The 20,987-nt window shown below is 36.5% G+C and overlaps 1 protein-coding gene across 11 annotated transcripts in view; it reads left to right on the top strand.

Moving 5' to 3' along the window:
- Positions 1-20,987, top strand: part of LOC118894889 (ABI family member 3 binding protein) — a 260,700-nt gene that overhangs the window by 189,492 nt on the left and 50,221 nt on the right. For 6 of the 11 annotated variants that reach the window (XM_036851584.1, XM_036851585.1, XM_036851587.1 and 3 more), the window contains 7 exons: positions 3,132-3,206; positions 9,228-9,287; positions 9,872-9,919; positions 10,731-10,811; positions 12,949-13,026; positions 17,283-17,348; positions 19,557-19,631. In XM_036851584.1, the coding sequence (XP_036707479.1) occupies positions 3,132-3,206; positions 9,228-9,287; positions 9,872-9,919; positions 10,731-10,811; positions 12,949-13,026; positions 17,283-17,348; positions 19,557-19,631 (483 nt within the window). The remainder of the gene's footprint in view (positions 1-3,131; positions 3,207-9,227; positions 9,288-9,871; positions 9,920-10,730; positions 10,812-12,948; positions 13,027-17,282; positions 17,349-19,556; positions 19,632-20,987) is intronic. The other 5 variants (XM_036851588.1, XM_036851594.1, XM_036851592.1 and 2 more) reach the window with 2 other exon arrangements.

A 20,987-nucleotide genomic window follows, 5' to 3' on the forward strand; every position in this document is an offset into this window, starting at 1 on the left:
CCTGTCTCTCTTCTCTCCTAATTTAAAATTGTACCACCCTTGATGCTTAAGTGGCTGATTAACTAATGCATTTCATCAGTTAGTCACTTAACAACTATTCATTGCATGCTGACCTCGCGCCAGACAATGTGCTAGACACTGGGAATGTGAAACAAAATTTCATCCTTCTGTAGTCGAGGAAGTTATAGTTTAGGCCAATCCCCTAAATCTAAATTTATTTTTTAAACATGGCCCACTTCCAAAAAGCATATAAAGTGCACCTACCCAATTTACTAGGAAAGGAACCCTAACTATCACCAATGGTCTGGGGAAAGGAAAATGTTAGCAGCATCAAAATTATGCTTGATCTAGGTAGTAGTTCTGAATTACCAACACAAATTCTTTAATCATATCTCAGTATCCCTACTGAAAGAAAAAAACTGTAGATGTGGGGATGGTCTTTAATATCTGAGAGGTATTAACACTTTCTTTAATATTTCTGAGAGAAATTTTACCTATTACTTTTTCTTTGAAGGAAAACTCCTTAAAAAACAGTTCCATGTACTACATCTAGCTAATGATTTTAAATCTGCTTTAATGTATTTTAAAATGTGTTTTTATTTAATTACTAAAACTTTGCTAAAAAATAATATGGGTATGATATGTAAGTAGATGAAGGTACCAAAGCGACAATCATCTGAAAGAATAAGAAATTTAAAATAATAACAAGAAATAAATTTGAACTATTAATATATAAGAAATACTGGGAAAAATAATTGATGATTAGTGAATAAGTAATGAATAATAGAATAAGAATAAAAAACGAAGCAAGTATATTAAATTTGTGGATAGGAAACTAAAATCTAACTTTAAGAAATCAGCAGATAAAATCACAAGAAGAAGCTCTCAACCTTTTATGTGAATGTAAAGCATAGAACAAATGAGGCAGAAAAAGGAGAAATGGAAAGACATAAGAAAGCATAAAACAATGAATGATTGAAAATAAGAGAAAAGATGAGAAACAAGAAGTGCTAGAAGTTAAGACATTGAGGATATAAAGTCCTAGTTAGTAACATTTTAAAAAGTAAAGGAGATATGAACTAAGAAGGAAGACTTATTCATAATTTTATCTTTTTGAGCTGTACTCTGTACTTATAAAAATACAATATAGTAAATCAGGAGCTTACTCTAATTTCCCATTATGACACTGTATTCTAAGTTTCAACTTTGTTTGATTTTGATTTCGACCTTTAGCTAACCTTCCTCGACAAGGTAAGCAACTTCAGAATGGATAGATGCATACGCTCAGTGGTTCCACTCTCACTCTGAAACCCTGGAGTGACTGCAGACTATAACAAGAGAGCATCCTGATTCTGTCCCAACTGAGCAAACTCCCAGCCCATCAGCATCTCCCCTGGAAAGTAGCTACAATCCAAACACTTCTAGCTTTGTCAGGGCAACCTAGTGTAAGGGGACTATTTGGAAAATTGATCATGAAAAAATGCACTCTAGTTACTCCTCTTAAAAGTGGGTGAAATTAGGATCTCTCTTACCCAGGAAAATATGAGCTTTACTTAATAGATCCCAGCAATACCCTAGGTTTTTATAGTCTTTCAAGGATATTTGTTTATGTATACATATGTATCACTCAGTAGTTCAAAAACAAATATTTAAACCCTAGTTGTACTCCCTCCTTACACCTGGCTAGCTGTTGTGAATTTCAAAAGGCCATTTGAATGGGAGAATGTTCTGTTCGTACATGCAATATCAATATCAAACGCAAATTATTATTGTTGGACTCTAAGGGCATCATCTAACAATAGTGTGTACAACTTAAAGAGCAATGCAATGTATTAATCTACCACTATTTTCAGAATGAAATTCTGTAATTGGGCATGCCATCTCATTTATACTTAAACTATGTTGATAAATTAGATAGCAAAATTTAAATTTACTATATTTGGCATTTGAGGGGATACTGGGATCAAAAATTTGGAAGAAACCATCAAGAATATTTCATCATTAAAATACAGGTTTCATTTTTAGATTCCTATGTTCATAAGTAATAGTGAACAGTCCTGTTAATAATATTATATCTAGAAATCTTATAACCATCAAAATTGCTCCTAATTCTTGAGGGGGCAAACAATGTAAAAAGCAAAATATACTCAGATCCTTCAATGTCAAATCTGTAAAGATTCTCCAGAAGTAGAAACATATTTATAGGGGTATAGCTTTCACATCATTTTGACATTTCACACTTAATTCTCACAATCACCCTTTCAGTTAGGACCGGTTTATTATTTCCACCTAAAAAAATGAGGAACAAGTTAAAACATGACCTGCAGAGCTGGGATATAGCGAGCCCAAGTGTTGGGACCTATCAGTCATGTCTGGACCTCAGTGTTCAAGTCTTGTCTCTGGTGCTTAATGATCATGTGACTCCAGGCAAATAGCTTTAAAGTGAAGCTGATAATTCCTTCCTCTCAGCATTACGGTGAGAATCAAAGGGCATAATCCTTATGAAAGTACTTTTGAAATTGTAAAATGAGCTATAAATAAAGTAGACCTTTTTTTTTCCTGGTATCTATTACATTAGCACCTTGTTACTCCAAAGGAACAGCTGTGGAAAGACAATTTTGGTTTGTGAACATGTCATTTAAAGGTTTATTTAGAGCCTAACAATTGCCAGGGATGTAGAATGCAAGCCCACCCATTGCATTCCATTGCCCACTTCTCTTTCTGCTGTTGCTGAGCTGACTTTAAGCTGCTCTTTTCCATACTTCACTGAATTCATCTTCACAGAAAGACATGGGGATGGGTTTAAGAAGTCAAGCAAACATCCAGAAAAGAAGAGCACTCTTACATTAATTAAATTGCTATCTCTTCTGAAATGATGTTTTAAAAAAATTATTCATCCTATCCTTATGCTTAGTCAAATTTTGCTTTTTCTCAGATTTCATTTTTCTTAAAGTATCTGGAATTCTAACTGATCTATTTTTAGAGCTTAAGGTTTATTTTTTCATCTAAATCCCATTTCAATACTTTTTTAAAATCAGTAATCAGTCTTATACTTTGTCATATCTTATGTGTTAAGCAAGACTGGGAGATGCTAAAACCAAATGACTCATGATCCGAGCTCTCTCTTTCAGCTCCTAAGGTGTTCCAGCGTGTTACTCCGAAGCCAAAGACATCACCAAGTCCAGAAGTGGCCTATACTCCGCCTGGTAAATGCTTTATTTCATGTTTAAGCCAAATGTATTCTACAGTCACACTCTGCTGAAATGAAACATGAGGACTGATGGATGTGAGGTCCATGTTTCACTTCTGTTCAGGTACCACGTTGTATCATGCATGATATAATCATTTCAAAGTGTTCATAAGAGTTATCTAAGTGCTCATATGGTAAGCCACTGATATAATCCAAAGGCAGAGAATTATGCCAAGGGTAGAATGCTTCTTCTAGAATTAAAATTCTCTTACTTTCTGATTTCCAAAAAATAACCTATCAACGTTAACTGTGCTGTGCTCACGTTTCACCAAGATAAAATAAAGAATTGGGGATTTTCCCACAAAAATGATAAAATGATGTTTTACAAATGGAGGAAATGATGTTTAACCATTTTCTTGGGTTCAAACATTTTACACTATCCAGCATTGAGGGTTTTTTTTTTTTTTTTCCTTTTAAATTCTATTTTACCCATTCATGGAGCAGTTGCTTGAGTCAAGAAATTTGTTTCACACAGGAAAAAATGATTTCTTTAGCTACAGATCAATTTCTTGCCTATCATTTGAGAAGGCTTTTTGCCCATTTATGGGGGGAATAATCTCGTGTTTGTGGGAGTAGTCAAGGTAGGGACTGCAAGAACCCAGACATTTCTCTAGATCCTCAAGTGACCATACAAAGCTGCTGTTAGCTTCACTAATTAGTTCACTGTTGGTTCACTAATAAGCCAAACCAAGTTTTTAACTAGAGTATCTGAGAAATACAATAAGTTCCCCCCCCCTTTTTTTAAGGTTCAATTATTATAAATTCTTAGATGGTCCTAGAAGCATATAGAACATTCCTAGAACCAAAGGATTTCTGAGCTGTAGCTTGAAATGATGGCATTTGGGAAGCAAGTGAATTCACTTGCTATCATGTTTTCCAGGTTGTATAAGCACAGGGTGTTACTGCCGCTGTGGGATGGCTAGGTTGTTGCAGGTGGTGATAGGCTGCAAAGAGCCTCTTTTGCCCTGAAGTCTAGACTTTAAATTAGTACTGCTAAATGCAACAGTCAATATTATAAATGCCAATAAGGAGAAAGCTGATCTTCCCACTTGCAAAAGGTCAGCTTCTTGTTTTCAACTGAGGAAAAAATATGTAACGGAAATGAAGTCATTACAGATAACAACAGTATATATGAGTGATTATATTCACTTTTCGTTAGAGAAAGCAATACTATTGGTCCTGATATGACATAATCTCATTAAACCAATATATCTAATAGTTCAACGTTTTCTTCTTTTTTAAATGTCTAATATTTGCCTTAATTCCATCAACACCTTCTTTTTCACAGGCACTCTGACCTGTATGTTTGAGCCCTGGAATAACAGCACAAACACTCTCTCTGGAGCCTTCATTGAGCTTATTCTATTGACTCTCCAGTTCCAAACGTTCAGATTGAATTCTGTCTCTAAACCTAGTGTTGGTCCTGCCATTGTGTCCATCACGGGTTCCCCTATTGCTCCAGGGGTGTGATGCTGCGGGAAGAATCATAGGCAATCTTTACTACTATTTAATGTTCTCCCAAGTGTTTTAACAGACTGGATTCAAACAGTTTTGGGGTTGTATCTAGGCTCCGGTTTGCATCCTAATGAGCCCACAACCTTGTTTACTGGCTCCTCAGAAAACAGGGTAAATTACATGTAAACTTAATGTGTACTTGTATCTCTATCCTTTTTATAGAGATAGACGCTCTATAAAAATGTAAAAAGTAGTACTGAAATCAGGACATAGTTATGTTTTAACACAATGTTTATCTCAAAATTTATACTGAGAGATATCAGAAGTGACAAAACTGAATTCTTAGACCTGTACCAAATAAGTCAGTCTCGGGTTATCTGTACAGCTCTTTCATTCTATAGATTCCTAGGTATAACACAGGTTTCATCCAGTTAGGCCTTTAGAAAATATCTTTCAGTCACTCAGTTGAATTATCTACAACACTTAATGAGGAATCCAGACAAACTGAGCCCACACATCGTGTCCAGAACCAAAACAGAACTGGCTTTTCTTTTGATCTGCCTTGGAAGAATGCTTTTGAATTCAGAGCAAAGGACTCGCCCTGATGCCTGGCTCAACAGAGCTGTGCCTTCTTTGTAGATTTGTTTCTGTACCAAGGGCTGTCTTGGCTTTGTGGTAACGTCTGTTACCACAGAAGTATTTGGATAGACTTCAGTCATCGGGAGGAAACCAGGGGCAAAAAAGTTTAGATTTCAGCAGACTATCCAATCCTACAAATGTTCTGTAACTGCTCTCTTGGACAGATTCTAATTTGCAGTCACACATCAGCATTTTTGCAGTTAGAAAAGAAGGGACTAATGCTAAAATGTCTTTTGGAGATGGAATTGCTAGGATGTAGACAATGACTGAATGGTGTTATGGAGAGAAGGATGACACTGTGATTTCTAGCTTGGGCAGGTGGTAGATGATAATACCATTAACTAAGGCAGGGAACACAGAGGGAGGAATGAAGGCTTGTGTTTGTACATGCTAGGTTTGGAGGGCCAGTAAGACTGGTGGTTGAAATGTATTCTTGGATATCTAAACAGAGGTCGATATTTAGGATGCAGATTTGGGAGTCATGTGTCTACATATAGAAGGTTCTTAAATCTTGTGAGTGAATGACATCATCCAGGAGAAAGTACAGACTGAGAAAATAAGAGATCAGAGATCAAAGTCGTAGGGGACACAGTTATATTTAAAGAGTGGACAGAGGAAGAGGTGCCAGCAGAATTTGCTGTCAAAAGATCCAAGAGTAGCAGGAAAGAGGGACTCGGGAGGCAAGACAGGGAAGGGCAGCCGTCAATGACAGTGAGGTGGACAGATGCCAGAAGAGCTGTTGGACTTGACAGTGTGGGTCCTGAAGCCTGCATCTGAAACCTGTGGGCCAGTGCTTCAGAATTCAGCGATTTTCAGGCTTTGAAAAGGTAAAACAGCACATATACCATAGATTACAAGCATATTCATAAGTCTTCAGTGAGAAGTATGAACAGTCACACTACTCAGGATGAATAAAAACTGTAAATAGCCTCAGGTCAGTTCTAGTCAGGTTTTACTGTCAAATAAGTTAAGGAAAAAAAAAAAAAAAAACACTTTCTGTCTTCAGAGCATTTTGAACTTCAGAACTGTGGATGAGGCCTCATGGATCCGTGGGTGCAGGAGATCAGGAAGCCAGTCCACAGTGAATGGAGAAGATGCAGTTAAGAGACCGGGAAGCAGAGGCAGATAGAGTTTGTAGATGAAAGGAATGAGAGCAAGAAAGGGATGGTTTGAAGGGGAAGCCATGTCAAGGAAATGGTTTTTAATTTTAGGATGTTGGAGCATTTGAGCTGTTGTATAGGTGGAGAGGGAGGAACTCATGGATAAATGGAAATATGGACTAATGGAGAAAAATAGAAGATACTAGAAATAATGGAAAGTAAAAGGCCCCAGAGGAGTTGGGAGGGAAGGTGACCCAAGAGCACAGGTAAAGCTCTGAAAGTGGTCTCTGAAAGGGCAGGAAACCTGCTTCCTCTCAGACTGGACCTTAGGGTACAAGGTTAGAATAAAGGAAGAGGGAATCTGGAGGTGAAAAGGGTGTGTGGTCTATGTGTATTACTTTTCTAAGAGAATCTCTTTGTAGCCTATTACAGGGGTAAACCTTATTGAAAATTCCTTATTCCACCATCTGTATCAGAGAGCGACACCTTCATTCTCTCATCTACTCTGGCAAAACATTCATGCGTATTCATTTACATTTGTCCATATTGGACAATTCCACTCACAATTGTCTCGTGTTAGTTGAACTGTTCTTTGGAAACGTGCCCTTTATTCAAAAAGACAGTTAATATAACTGGTAAGTTAATTGGTTATTTAATATAAATGGTAAATTGGCTAATAGAAATGGGTCTAAAATATAATAATGGTAAGTAATCTTATAAAGAAATCAAAACTGCCTTCTCAATAAATTGTCATGATTTACACTGATAAGTTTCCCCCAGCATGGAAGATTTTGCTTTTAAGAATCATGCTCTTTTTCAATTTAATGTACGGAGGAATGCCACATAGGGAAAAAGAAAAAAACAACTTTGCACTTGTTGGAGCTGCTGTTGACCAAGAAAGAGAATGATTCATATCCCTTTCCTGTGAATATTTCTAGTTCTTTCCTTTCCACTGATTTCACCTACTTTAGAACGTCTGGCATGGCAGTTATTAAATCATGCCTTCATGGTTAAAAAGTGCCAATTGCAGCAGCAGGAATCCACATTAGTCTAAATTCCTCAGGAAACTAAGGCAGGCAGTGAATCATGTATTTACAGTATAAGGTGGATTTATTGGTAGCACATTTCTTTTTAGCTTCTCCTTTCCTTAATCTGGCTCCTCTCTGTATAGTCTAGCACTGCAACCAATTAGGATGTTTATAAACTCAGACTGCTCTGTATGGCCGTGACCTTCTCAGACGCACACCATGATGCCTTCTCCGTCACCCTCCAGATGACAGTTAGTTTGATTTACAACTGGAAATTCCTCGTATTTTACCACTTCAATCCTTAAAAATACTACATAGCAAAGGTGAAGTGTTCACTATGGTGATGGGTTTTCTCTAACTTTGCCCACCACTAATCTTTTTGAAGTTACCTTTTTTAAAAAAAGTCCAGACATCAAGTTCCCCTGGTGGTTACCCTTTAGCTCATAGAAGTTCTAATGGAGTCACATTTCTTTTCAGTGGACCAAATTCCACAACTGTGATTTCACTCGTACTTGCTTAGTGGCCTAGACTAAGAACAGATGGGATATGCACGTTAAATGTGATCCCAAAAGCCATAAAAGAGAATGAATGTCCATTTTATATAATCTATTTCTACACTAATGATAAAGTGGTGTTTGTCCACCTCATGGTAAAAAAGTTTTCTTCATCTTTCTCAGAGGCAGAGTTGTAGCCTGAATCCTAATTTTTTTCCTCCAGCACCATATAAGATGCAAGAAAGTTACACTGCATACCCAAGGGTATTTATGAATTCGGTGTGGTAGGAAAACTTTTCAGTGAGTGAGTAGGGTTGACAAGGACCTCCTTTTGGGGAAACTGAGTTAAAGAAATACGTTACCCTGCTCCTGAAAGGAGGTTTGCCATAGAAATCTGGTATTAACAACAGGCAAATCACCCTGGTATTTTCCCCAATGAGAGATAAGGTATCAAATTCCCAGCCTACCATTTTATTTTGCCAAAGTAGAACTGGACACAGGCATTAAAAATATACTGGATATCAGGACTGAATATGATTATTGTTTAGCATTTATTTTTCTCCTTTGTTTTCATGTTCTCATATGTCAGGAGGCCCTAATACCTATACTTAGTACCTATTATACTGGAAGCCATGTCACTAAGAATGACAAAAATGGCAACATTTATCTAACATTTACTATGTAACGAGCACTCTCATAAACTTTACATTTGGTATCTTCTAATGAGTGACTGATTCTTTCTGCTTTATTTTCTCCCCATAATAACTGTTAGTGCCTTTTAGAATAAAACTTTGTTCTTCCCTTAGATATTCAAGAGTTTTGCCTTTCTTGCTGTTTTCCTCAATATGCAGGCCATTTCTTTAAGATAATGTATTTTCAATTGTTGTCAGTGGAATTTTAGCAGGAATATCAAATGGCAGCTAACCACTTCAGACAAAAACTGACCTATTACTTTGAAGACAACTTGAGGGAGACCTACCTCCTTGTGTTTAATTACATTAGTTTTTTCTTCCTTTTTTTCCCTCAACAGAATCTTCAAAATGACCTGTGACCAACTTTGTTTTACTGCCATTAGAACTTTTCCTACACAGTGACATTTTTCCATTTCAGAAAGATGGTCCTCTTCTTGGCCTAGCCCTTTAGCCATTGTGAAAACATCTTTGCTTCATTCATGCTTCCCAGGGTTTTAGGTCTATGGGTTAAGTTTCACTCCAGGTATGACATTTAGAGTTCACAGTGTTTTATAATCTTTTTCTTTCAGTTCCAAGAGATGTGCTCCTTCCCCATAAACCAGACACCGAAGACTCTCAGAGCGAACCTGGTAAATGAATTGTTTTATTTTCCCAGTTAGGAAGTGTATTTTTTGAAAAATATTCTTGAGGTAAATATATTTTTGGAATGATTGTGATGTGGAAGAAGTTCAGAGAAAATTATGGATAGAAAATGTGTATTTCTTTTGGGGAGATTTAATCATACAATCTGCTTGACAATTTTTTCCCCATGAGAGAATAGTGTATAATTAGTTTATTTTCCCTGAAAGTATTTTTGTTGAATAGAAAATCATGCTAAAGTTATAAGACATAATTATTACCTGAGCCAACCATTTTCACCTTCTTTCAGAATGTAAATATAGCTACATTCCAAATGTGGGTATACTTTTAAGTTAAAAATATGGGTGCCTAATCAAATTTTCCTTATAGTGGCAGTGAACGAAAACTTTAAAGTTTTAGTTGAACTAAGTTCCCTGGGTGTCACCTAAGGTATAGAATTTTTCTCGTATTTATTATGATTCTAAGAGAATGTTTAAATGTTCAAATGGGTGCATTGTAGAGACACAGAAACTGGGTTTACTTCACCAGGTAGTAATTCTCATAAATATATTTCTTTGGTTTGCTTTTGGCCTAGTTCTGCAACCTGTTACCTTTAGAATTGATCTGCCAGAGACAACACTAGGTAATGGTTTTCCCATTTGACCCACTCTAATTATTTTCCTGGCTGCCATCAAGATTGCAGGTCTTTCTCAAATGATCACATTGAAACATCATCTGTCCTCAGTCCTCTTCAATGTTTCATTCTCATTATTTTGACTCTTTCCAAAATAGAAAGGCAATGGTTTCACTGTTCTAAAGATTTGCTCTGAAGACCAACTTAAGACAGCTCACTACCGAGCCCATTCTCACCTAGCTCATTTGTCTCTGTGTTCATAATGATTCCATCTTACTCATGCCCACCTAGTTAACTTTTTCTGCTGGTTTAGTGGTTCTCAGCTGTGGTGTTATAACCCATTAGCATGCTGTGGAAGATGCTGGCAAGTAATTATTATTAATATTGGTCAAAATACTAAAGTTTGCCACCAGTGTATTTTTAAAAATAAACTTGAGCAGACTCCAGATGCTTGCTACAGTGATGATATTCTCTCTCCTGTTGTAATCCTGTGTGCTCTCTTGGATAGGAGAGCTGCAGCTGACAGACCAAGGACCATGTCTCACCCACACCCATCTTAACCAGATGTGGTCATAGAGCGTGTCAAGCACTGAAAGTCATTTATTATCTATCCTGGTGGAAAAAACTGTTGAGAACCATTATTCTAATGTTCCACAATCATCTTCCTGAATGTTCTATGCACACTTAACTTTCTTCTTCCTGACTCACTTAATGTTTTCCGTTTTTCTATTTCAAATAAAGGAATCTCATGTAATATTATTCTGGCCGGGTGCTGGCTTTTGAATCTAAAGATTGACAACCTTGGTACTTGTCTTTTCAGCTCCTTTAGAGACACGAGGCAGCCATTTCATTCCTATGATTTCACCAAGTTCTAGTCAAGAGGAACTACAAACCATTCTGGGTAAATTTTGTTTTAATATTTCAGTCCAATGAGGACTTAACATTTTAGGAATTGCCCTTAAAGTACCCATATGTACATTTGTGTTCATGGATTTCCAAACAACAGAGGGTCTCTTTTTATCATTATAAAAAAATACCCATTTCGCTTGATTCTTTTACATTAACTGTATATGTGTCCTTCTAATATTTATGCTGATTTCTAATGTAAAATGAGAATATTTTGAAACATCTTGACAAAATTCCAATTATTTTTTTAAAAAAGAATCTTCCCAATGTATATCAATGCTATACTCTTTTGTGGCTTTTTCCATGTTTGGAACTGCATTTGGGAAGAAAAATTTCATCTACTATTTGAATATCTTTTGGGGGCTAACTGCAATGCCAAGCAATAGGAATTCCAAAATAAAACTGTTTTAAAGGTTACCCTGGAGAGCTCGCCATCTAATATGAAGACAGGATTTAGCAGTAGCTGTGCTTCCTCTGTGCTACCCAGTGTTCTACACGTATTTTTAAATTTAAGGCACGTAACAACTTTGTGAGGTAGTTTCTATTACTTGCCCCATTTTACAGCTTAGAAAATTGAGGCACAGAAAGATTTAAAAATCTGGTTAAGCCATACAGCTAACGTCAGAGCCAAATTGGAACCCACATACTCAGTCACCAGAGCTCCTGGAATTCACCCCCATGTTATACAATACAATGAATTCATAGAGAAATGAGCAACATGCTGAACAAGGAAACTACCTGGGGGTATCAGGGAAGGCTTCACAGAGGAGGTGACATGTATGCCGGGTCTTCCAGTTGGAATGAGAGTTGAAGTTAAAGGTGTGAAAGGTTCTGTCAGGTTAAAGACAGATAAGGAAGAGACACAGGGTAGAGAATGGCAGCCAGACTAACCTGATGAGCACGCAGGCAGCCTGGAGGAGCACAGATGCATGAATGAGTCAGTAAGGTTGGTTGGAATGAGCTGGCCAGGCTTTCGAAGAGTTCAGCATCAATGTCTTCACCGTGTGGAAAAACCCATTTTGCCTGACACTTGGCTGAAGATGAACTGGAAAACAAGAGTTCCCAGCTTGTGTTTGTTGGCTCCTCTGCCCTGTCCATGCTATATCCCACGTGGCTGTTTAAATCAGTGGCTTTATTTTCCTCCCTTCATCCGTTTTCAGATAAACCCATCCTTTGTGTGTGTCTGCTGAAATGAAGTTACTGATCACGTTTTAAAATGGAATCCTTTTCAAAGGAAAAAATTTTAAACTGAATGAGCAAATGTATCCTAATTACCAAATACTCATCTATTGTAGCCTAGGCCCTCAAAGTCAACATTACCCATGATGGCAAAGTCAAAAGTACTTATCAAGAACCACTGCTGGATGTGCTAATTATCTAAATTCCACTCCCTGTTTTTTTTTAATGTATCTCAGTTTACTGGGCCAACTATCACAAGAATCTCTCTTATGAGCAGAATTCAGATTATAAAACAGGCAGAAAATAAGATGACAACATATTATTTGCACCAAGTATTTCCTTGGATCCAGTATGTAACAAAGTGAACAGTGTAATTTGCTATGTCGGTATGATGTTGTAATGATTTCAAGATAATACGGGACTGGGAGTATTGCCATACTTATTTTTATTTTGTCAGGAATAATGCACCGGTATGTCAATAAACAAACTTTGATTTTCACATGAGATAAATAGGATATTTATTCTTCTATGGTGTGAACACACATTATTTTCTATGATCTATTTTTTTTCCAGCTTACCTAAATAATTTGTGGAGCTCATGAAATAGGGAGGAAACATGAAGGCAATAATACATAAAGACAGTTAGGAGGCATATGCAAGAATATAGCCGTGCCCAGTATCATGAAACAATGGTCCTGAACTAAAAGCTTTTGAAATCCTTATAATAATCATTAAAATAATAGTGCAAGAAGACAGTAAATATAATAAATGAGAGTTATTAAAATATACCATTATCTTTGACATATGATGGTTATTGGGCATAGTTATTAATGCAATTTACCCTTTTATCACTGCACGGGATAGAAAAGAGTAGGGTTTGTTTTTGTTTTTTTTTTTGACCCATTCATAATGATAATCATTTAAAGCCATCCATCTTACTGTGTTTCCCCCAGCAGAAACAGACCAATCCACCCAAGAACTCTTCACAACTAAGTTTCCACGAACAACTGAATTGGCAAAGACAACTCAGGGTAATGCTATTTCCCCACCTCTGGATAGTAATTTTTCCTTCTTTTTTAAGCAGGAAGAAAATTTTCTTTTAAGAATGTAATTTTTCATCACAGTGAGTTAAGTTTTTTCATTTCATAAGTACAAGACATCAGCCAAATAGGAATATTTGTATGAATACCAGTTGAATGTAGGAAAGACAATTTCTTTAGTTAGAGCTGTGCTTTTGAATGTATGGTTGACTGCTTCATGCTGATGACTAAGAAAGAGAGCTCCCATTTTTTTTCCTTGCTTGACCTTCTTTTGCCTCATTTTCCACATCTGATAAATAAGAATCTTTATTACCTTCCTCCTTCTCCTTCCTCCTCCTCCTTTCTCTCTCTCTTTTTCTCCCTCTGTCCCATCTCCCAAACTTGATGAATGTGTTGGTATTGTGGCCTGAGAAAGGAAACTAGTAACAAGAACAATCAATTTTTAATGATGAATTAATATTAAAACATCCAAGAAGCTTTGTTCTGGGGTCTCCTTATATTTTTTCCTTCTACTTTTTGGGAAGTTAACTCACCTGCACAGAGCTGTCTCTCACATCTTCATGCTCTCGGTAGTCTTTCCTTTTTATATCTTTCTGTCCTACTTGGATTGTAACCAGTTGCAGATTTCTAGTATTTTCGTGTTTTTTTTTTTCTTTTTTTCCCCTTAATCACCCTCTTTTGCCCATGTCTACCTCTAGCATATGGGAGAAAGCCCAAAAAGCAAGAGCAAATAATTTTTAAAGAGTTGTAAGACAAATTTATTGTACTCAGTTGTCAGTTATAATTGGGGAGGGAGATCTGTGGAAGAAACAAAGCAATAAGAGGAAATGATAATAAAATAAATCTAATTTTAAGGTATATTTTATAATAAGCGGATCAGTACTTGTTCTAAATAAACATGACTGACAATACTCTCTATGGTACAGGACAGTTCCTGTAAATTTTCTAAATATTTTGAACTTGTTTCATTTAATTTTTATAATGGTTTAAATGTTTATTTTATTATTTATTTATTACCTTTCTACTTATTAACTTTTATTTATTTAAAAAATATACACAGAAGTAAGGAGCCAGTATAATGACAGTCCTCCCATACCCTCATTAATAGCTTCAGCCATTAACAGCAGATGTTCAATCCTATTATGTCCATACCACATCCTGATTTTTATATGTTTATTTTTTAATGTTTTTGCAAACCTCTTTAATGTCTGGCTTGAAAGAAGATAGCTGGATTCTCATAATCAAACACATTGATGTTTTTACAGCAAAACATATAAATATTTACAATAAGCAGGGTAAATACTCTATTCAGCTCAGGTTGTATTGCCAAATGAGAAAAAGATTTCAGCTTTTTAAAGCTTTGTAGATTTCAGAATTGAGGATAAAAATCATAGACCTGTTCTTTTCTTGTTTTTGCTTTTTCTTACTTTAATGGGAGTATCAATATTTTTATCAAATTGCTTCTAGAACATGGTTTTATTAGATGAGTTTCACAGTTGATTGGATGTATATCCAGGATTTGATATCATTCTATGAATTGTCTTAACATATTTATATAATGTACTGTATTTTAATTACTTTCTTATGTTCTGAGGATCCTTAGCTTGAGCCTAACTTGTGCAGCTCTGGGATTCACACTTTTCTAGACTCATGCCAAGACTCTTTAAAGTGGGCTCACCAGAAATGCATTTCCAACCTGGTCCAGGCCAGTAACCCTTCTTGGGAGTATAGGGTCAACTTTAGTAACAGCACACTGTGTGTCCTAGGGTCACCCTCTGACCCAACCCTCATAAACGCGTGCCTGAGCTCTATGGACAAGGAGGTCAACCTACTGTATTATTTTTGTTGTGTTGTGTTTTGTTTCTAATAGTAGGCATCAGATGCGCAAGACAGCACACAACAATTTGAGAGATGCTGTAGGGGTGAAATTGTTTCTCTTGGTCTTCATACTCCACCCACGCATGTACCAGGACCTTGTGGCTTTTTGGTCTCCAAGCCCTCAGCAGTGGGGCCCAAGTGCTCCAAAGAAACTTAGTGCCTAAAGCCTACAGCATGAACCTACTAGTAGGATCTCTGGCACATTTTCTCTGTGCCATTCTTGCTTCTTTGTCTGCTGAGATAATTCCCTGCAGCTATAACCTAAACCCTGACCTATTCAAGCTTCTCTCCTTTGCCCCTCTCATATCAACCCATGGTAGAAATCCACTTGGCCAGAGGCATTCTGGGGCCATTTTGATTATTTTACTTATTTCAGCCCCCTGATCCTTATGCCACCCAGGGAAGGTTGTACCCTTCTTCCCCTCTCCCTATACTGGGCAAAACAAAGGTCCTTCAAGGTATTTCTCCTATAATCCTTGTTTGTCTATTTTTGATGTTATCTTTGTCAAGTATTTTTAGTGTTCTTTTTAAATGATTTTTATAAAACTCTTTAGATATGAAGCCATCTTTTAAAATTATTTTTATTATTAGTCACCAAAAACTATGTGGAGATGTTATTTACAATGTTACATTCTCACAATGCACCATTGTCTTTTTTTTTTTTTTAACTTAAAATTGAAACCCTCAAGCAGTTTTCTCAAGGCCATGTGTTACCTGGTGATGAGCTATGTGAATAACTCACAGCCCAAACGTAATTTATATTTCAGCTCCTTTATAAAAAGTTCTTTCAAGATTTAAGTAAAGACTGTAGAAAAAATAAAACCAAAATTGTGATCCTGTGGCTTTGAAATAATGAATGTAGTGCTGATTATTTCTGTATTCTGCTCTGTTTCTTTTCTAAAGTTTTAAAATTCATATGTGTTCTAGAATGATACTAATAAGAGCCATGATTCTTATATTTCTTTAAGCAAAAGCAATCTAACATTGAAGAAATTAACAAGAAAGCTGAAATATGTTCAACTGACAGGGAATCCTACCACTCTCAAAGAAAATTGAAGAAAAACATTTGCAAATCATCATCACACATTTTAGGGCATGTGAGAATTGATTATTTTTAAATAAATCAGTACCTCTGTTCACTCTAGTTATTACACTTTGAAAGGCCCACATTAAACCTACAGAGAATTTCAGTATGTGTCTGCTGGTTTTGGCCTGAGTATGGCAAAATTCTACTCATCAGTCTTCGTGTTGGAAGTTTATAAATGAGCTACATTATAATCTGTTTTGCAGGTATATTTTTTTTAATGTGGTAGGCAAGGCATTTGCTGATTTATGGTTACATAAATACCCATTCAAGATGTGAAGAAAATCACTGAAATGGTATAATCTACTTAACAAAGTTTGCAAGAAAATTTTTTCCAGTCTTAGCTAAAGCATTACCAAGAAAGTTGGTGGCAGGAGGCAACGTGGTGTGTCAAGGGTGGCAGAGGAGGGAAGGCAAGGATAGACACATCCCAGGATAGATGCACACTTTAAGAGCTTAGGGAGCAAAAATATTTCAGCTGAGTTTCTCATGAATTTGCCTGCTTACAATAGTCACTAATTTTTTTTAATGTATTTGACAACTCTTCATTAATGGTCCTCACTGTGCCAGGCCCTGGATAACAGGAGCAGGAAGTAACAAGGTGGCATGTTGGTCCCAGGGCTGTCTGAGTTCTTGATCTTTGCTCACCCTCTCTTGATGGGCAGGACACCAGAGGTCATTTTCTCTCATCCCTAAAGTTTTAATGGATGGCACTAAGTGAGTATTTATTCACTTCAGGGTTCATGAGCTAAGACATTTAGATACAGACCACATGTTTCTACTCTTTTCTTCTTACATACCTAAAAATATTTTTCTTTCTGCCTTTAATATTATTTGTCTTCTTTGGCAAAATAATGTTTCACAGTGACTTCCTAATTGAGAGATGTGAATGGATGGATGGATGGATGGGTTGATGGACAGATGGACAGACACATGGATAGATGGAGGGGTAGATGGTTGGCTTATATGTTTACCATATTAAGCAACCATGTGGTGAAATAAATGCCCCTGAAAAACATGGACTAAATGATGACTAATCCTTAACACACATTACCAATGACCTACCTCACTTTGACTATGTGCATCTTTAATTTCCAGTCATGAATATTTTCACTTGCTTTATTTTCCTTTAGCATCAATGCTGTAATGCATACCTGGAGATTTAAGAATATTCTTTATACTTCCATGCAAAGTGTACAAGTTGTTGGTCTGTAGAGTACTAAATCTCCATTTATTGAGCTCAGGAGTGCTGGTTATTAAATGTGAAACGTTTCCTCTGTTTCAGCACCGCACAGATTGTATACAACTCCTGTGAAGCCCAGAACACCCGACAAACCACACATCAGACCTGGTAAGTTGTTTCTCTTTCTGATGACCTAAATAATCAGCATATCTGAGAAGATATAAAATGTATTGAGGAATTCCCTGGCGGTCCAGTGGTTAAAACTCCACACTTCCGGGCTTCCCTGGTGGCGCAGTGGTTGGGAGTCCGCCTGCCAATGCAGGGGACACGGGTTCGAGCCCTGGTCTGGGAAGATCCCGCATGCCGCGGAGCAACTGGGCCCGTGAGCCACGGCTGCTGGGCCTGCGCGTCTGGAGCCTGTGCTTTGCAGCGGGAGAGGCCGCGATGGTGAGAGGCCCGCGCACCGCGATGAAGAGTGGCCCCCACTTGCCGCAGCTGGGGAGAGCCCTCGCACAGAGACGAGGACACAACACAGCCAAAAATAAATAAATAAATAAATAAAATTAAAAAAAAAAAAAAACTCCACACTTCCACTGCAGGGGGCATGGGTTCAATCTCTGGTCAGGCAACTAGGATCCCACATGCTGCATTGCACTGCCAAAAAAAAAAAATATTGAAACAGCCAAATATACCAAATGAAGGCTATATATCCTTAAACTGAAATAAATTACATACAAAATTCTGATCCTTGTGGGTAAGTAGAAAGGAAATAATGAATCCATGGAAGTGGCAAGACTTGACTGAGATTTTTAAGGATAATCAGATTTGGAGACCACCACGGAAGCTTAAAAATATAAAAGCATTTTTTAAATAGTATTTTTGCATAAATCACACATACTTTTCCCTCCTTCAGTTTTCCATGGCAGTTATAGAGATAGCATTAGCATTAGCTATGATATATTACATGTTTCAAATGTTATCTTTTAAGAAAAGACCTCTTCCATTATAAAAGGCTCTTGTTCTGGGAGAATATTTTTACTTGATTCTTTCAGATTAAAAAAAACAAAACAAAACACATTTTACAGGTTGTAAACATCAAAGTAAAGTGATAATAAACTGGAAAATACTTTTTTATTTTTGACCACGACATGCGTCTTGCAGGAACTTAGTTCCCTTACCAGGGATCGAACTTGGGCCCCAGCAGTGAAAGTGCTGAGCCCTAACCACTGGACTGCTAGGGAATTCCCAGAAAATACTTTAAATCTACTAAACTCACCAAAGGATTTAGGATCTCCCTCACTGGAGCTTGTTAGTGAAAAGTTAACTTGGGGGTTGATTGGGTCCATATAAATCACTCCTATGCTAACGTACAAGTTGGACCAGAGACTCTGGTGTCTTCTGTCCCTTTTCTCCTCTGTGAGTCTAAGAAGTTTTAAAGTTCTAAATGACAAAAATGGCTTATAAGCTAACATTCCCAGTGAACATCTCTCCAGGCACATGGAAGAAAGAACAAATACATTTTTCTTTGATTTATGGAGGAACCCATATTTTTTGGAATAATCCTCCGACTCCATGTGATTTTTGTATCATGATAACTGTTGAGAATTGAACGTGTGGCTGGTTATATTAAACCTTTCTACAAAATAAGGAAACAGTAACAATAATGGCTAACAGTGACGGTGTGCTAACCATGCATCCTGTGAGGTAAGGCTGAGGAAGCTAAGGCTTAAGAAGGGCTAGGAAGTGGATTCGAAGGCAAGCAGTCTGGCTTCAGAACTCACTCTCTTAATCGCAATACACTTAGTGCTTTTCCTTGAAAACTCTGCTTAATGGAAGATAAAACAGCTGACTTCAATGTTTTTGTAATATTATGACTCTCAACAGAGTAGGAGAGAAATTTCAATGGTTTTATCATAGTTCTGTGTTTAACGGTGGACTTGGGCCAAGATTATGAGGGAGCATATGTACCTAGAGACTCCTCCAAAAGGACCACCAACTTATGTGTTAGGAGGCCTTGACAAATAAATACACATCAAGTTTTGGGTTTTCTTTCGGCATATGTAGTCCTGATCTTTCTTCAGTTCCATTTTGGAATGTATCTAGTGCTTATAAATGAAGCCAGCTAGTTCCCACTTAGAAATATAAATTCCCTCTATTTTTTTCAAGTCTCAGAGTACATACTCAGGTCTCAAATTCAAGTCTATGATTTTTATACCAGACTTGTGATTTCTATATTCTGAACAATAGTTTTTGGTAAGTCATCATATTTTTATTGCCCAGTTAAATGACTTCCAATTCTCTGGAAACTTTTATTTTCCGTGGCTACAAATTTTCAATTAAAAATGTCTAAACTATTTATTTCCCACTTTATTGTAGTTCTGAATAGGACAACTACAAGACCTAGTAGACCCAAACCCAGTACAATGCCCAAAGGGAATGGAATGGGAACAGGTAATGATCACAAATTTATTTCCTTTTGATCCTATTAAACTCTAAATGTTTTCATTCAATTTTTATGACTTTGTTGAATGCACATTTCAATTCCTTTTTTACCAGTTTTGTTAGTACAGCCAGTTTTGGAAGTTCATAGAATTGAAACTTGTGATTCATTCCGAAGTCAAAATTTCAACAACAACAAAAAAATTTCAAATGTCTCTGAAAAGATTAAAAAATAGTTTTTCACTTTTCTCAGCCTAGTCCACTAAATCAGCTACAGCTACAATATATAGTCTTGATTCTTAAAAATATCCTGAATATGAATTATTGAATTAAAATATCAAAATAGCTGTTTCCCTAATTTCAAAACACTTTCTATATACAGGTTTGGTCTTTGAGACTGTTATCAGTTCGTTTTCCAGTTTATAATTTCACAAGTACCATTGAAATTTTTTTAAAACACTCAGATCTGTTAGCCACCTGGAATATGACATTTAAATGAGAAGAGCAGTTAGCAAATGATCACCCTGGTTACAAGCATATCAGTGTTTCCAGATCATTCAGTTTGATTCAATGACATTGCCCTAATCCAGTCTGGTCTATGGGGCATCATACAGATAAATAGGACAATGATCTGATAAAAGTTCAAACACTCAACTCACCAAGTGGATAAATGGTGGTTATTAAATGCCTTAATATGGGATTGCATTGTTCCCTTGAAATATTTTTTAAATAGTGCAAATCTTGTGCCTGCTTATGTAAAAAAGCATAAAAATTACAGTTTATTTAATATGTATATATAAAATCAACCCATAATTATTCCCTAATGAGAAAGAGATGTGAATACTACCTGAAGGCATGTATTCAGTCTAAAAACGATTTAGATTTTTTTTTAAGTATGTGTTCTTGTACTCGGTTATTACAATATCTGAAGTTCTAGGAATTCACTTCCCTTCAATTAATGAGGCAGATAGTATAAATTCCTGACTCATGAAAAGCAAGAAAGCATTCCAATATCTATTTATGCTCAGCTGCTCCTTTTATTTTTCCCAAGTGGGATTAGGCAGTTCATAGTGTCTCAGATTGACGTAAACAGTCTGGCTCTAAACAGAGCCACCTTCTTAATATTCAAAATAATTCCCTGGAGTTTGCCTAAGTAAAAATAGAAGAAAGTATTTATGTCAACAAAACAAAGAACAAGTAGCTATGATCAAACTTGAAAGCCATTAACCTTCAGTATAATCATGCATTGATTCTCACAAGGAAAATTCTGTCTTTTGGAGGGAAAACAGAGCATTATTATATTTTAGTTTATCAGCAATATAAATATTTTTTCCAGAGCCACTTGTAATACAAACTGACATCTGTTAC

This window comes from Balaenoptera musculus, chromosome 4 (assembly GCF_009873245.2).
Source record: "Balaenoptera musculus isolate JJ_BM4_2016_0621 chromosome 4, mBalMus1.pri.v3, whole genome shotgun sequence".
NCBI lineage: Eukaryota > Metazoa > Chordata > Mammalia > Artiodactyla > Balaenopteridae > Balaenoptera > Balaenoptera musculus.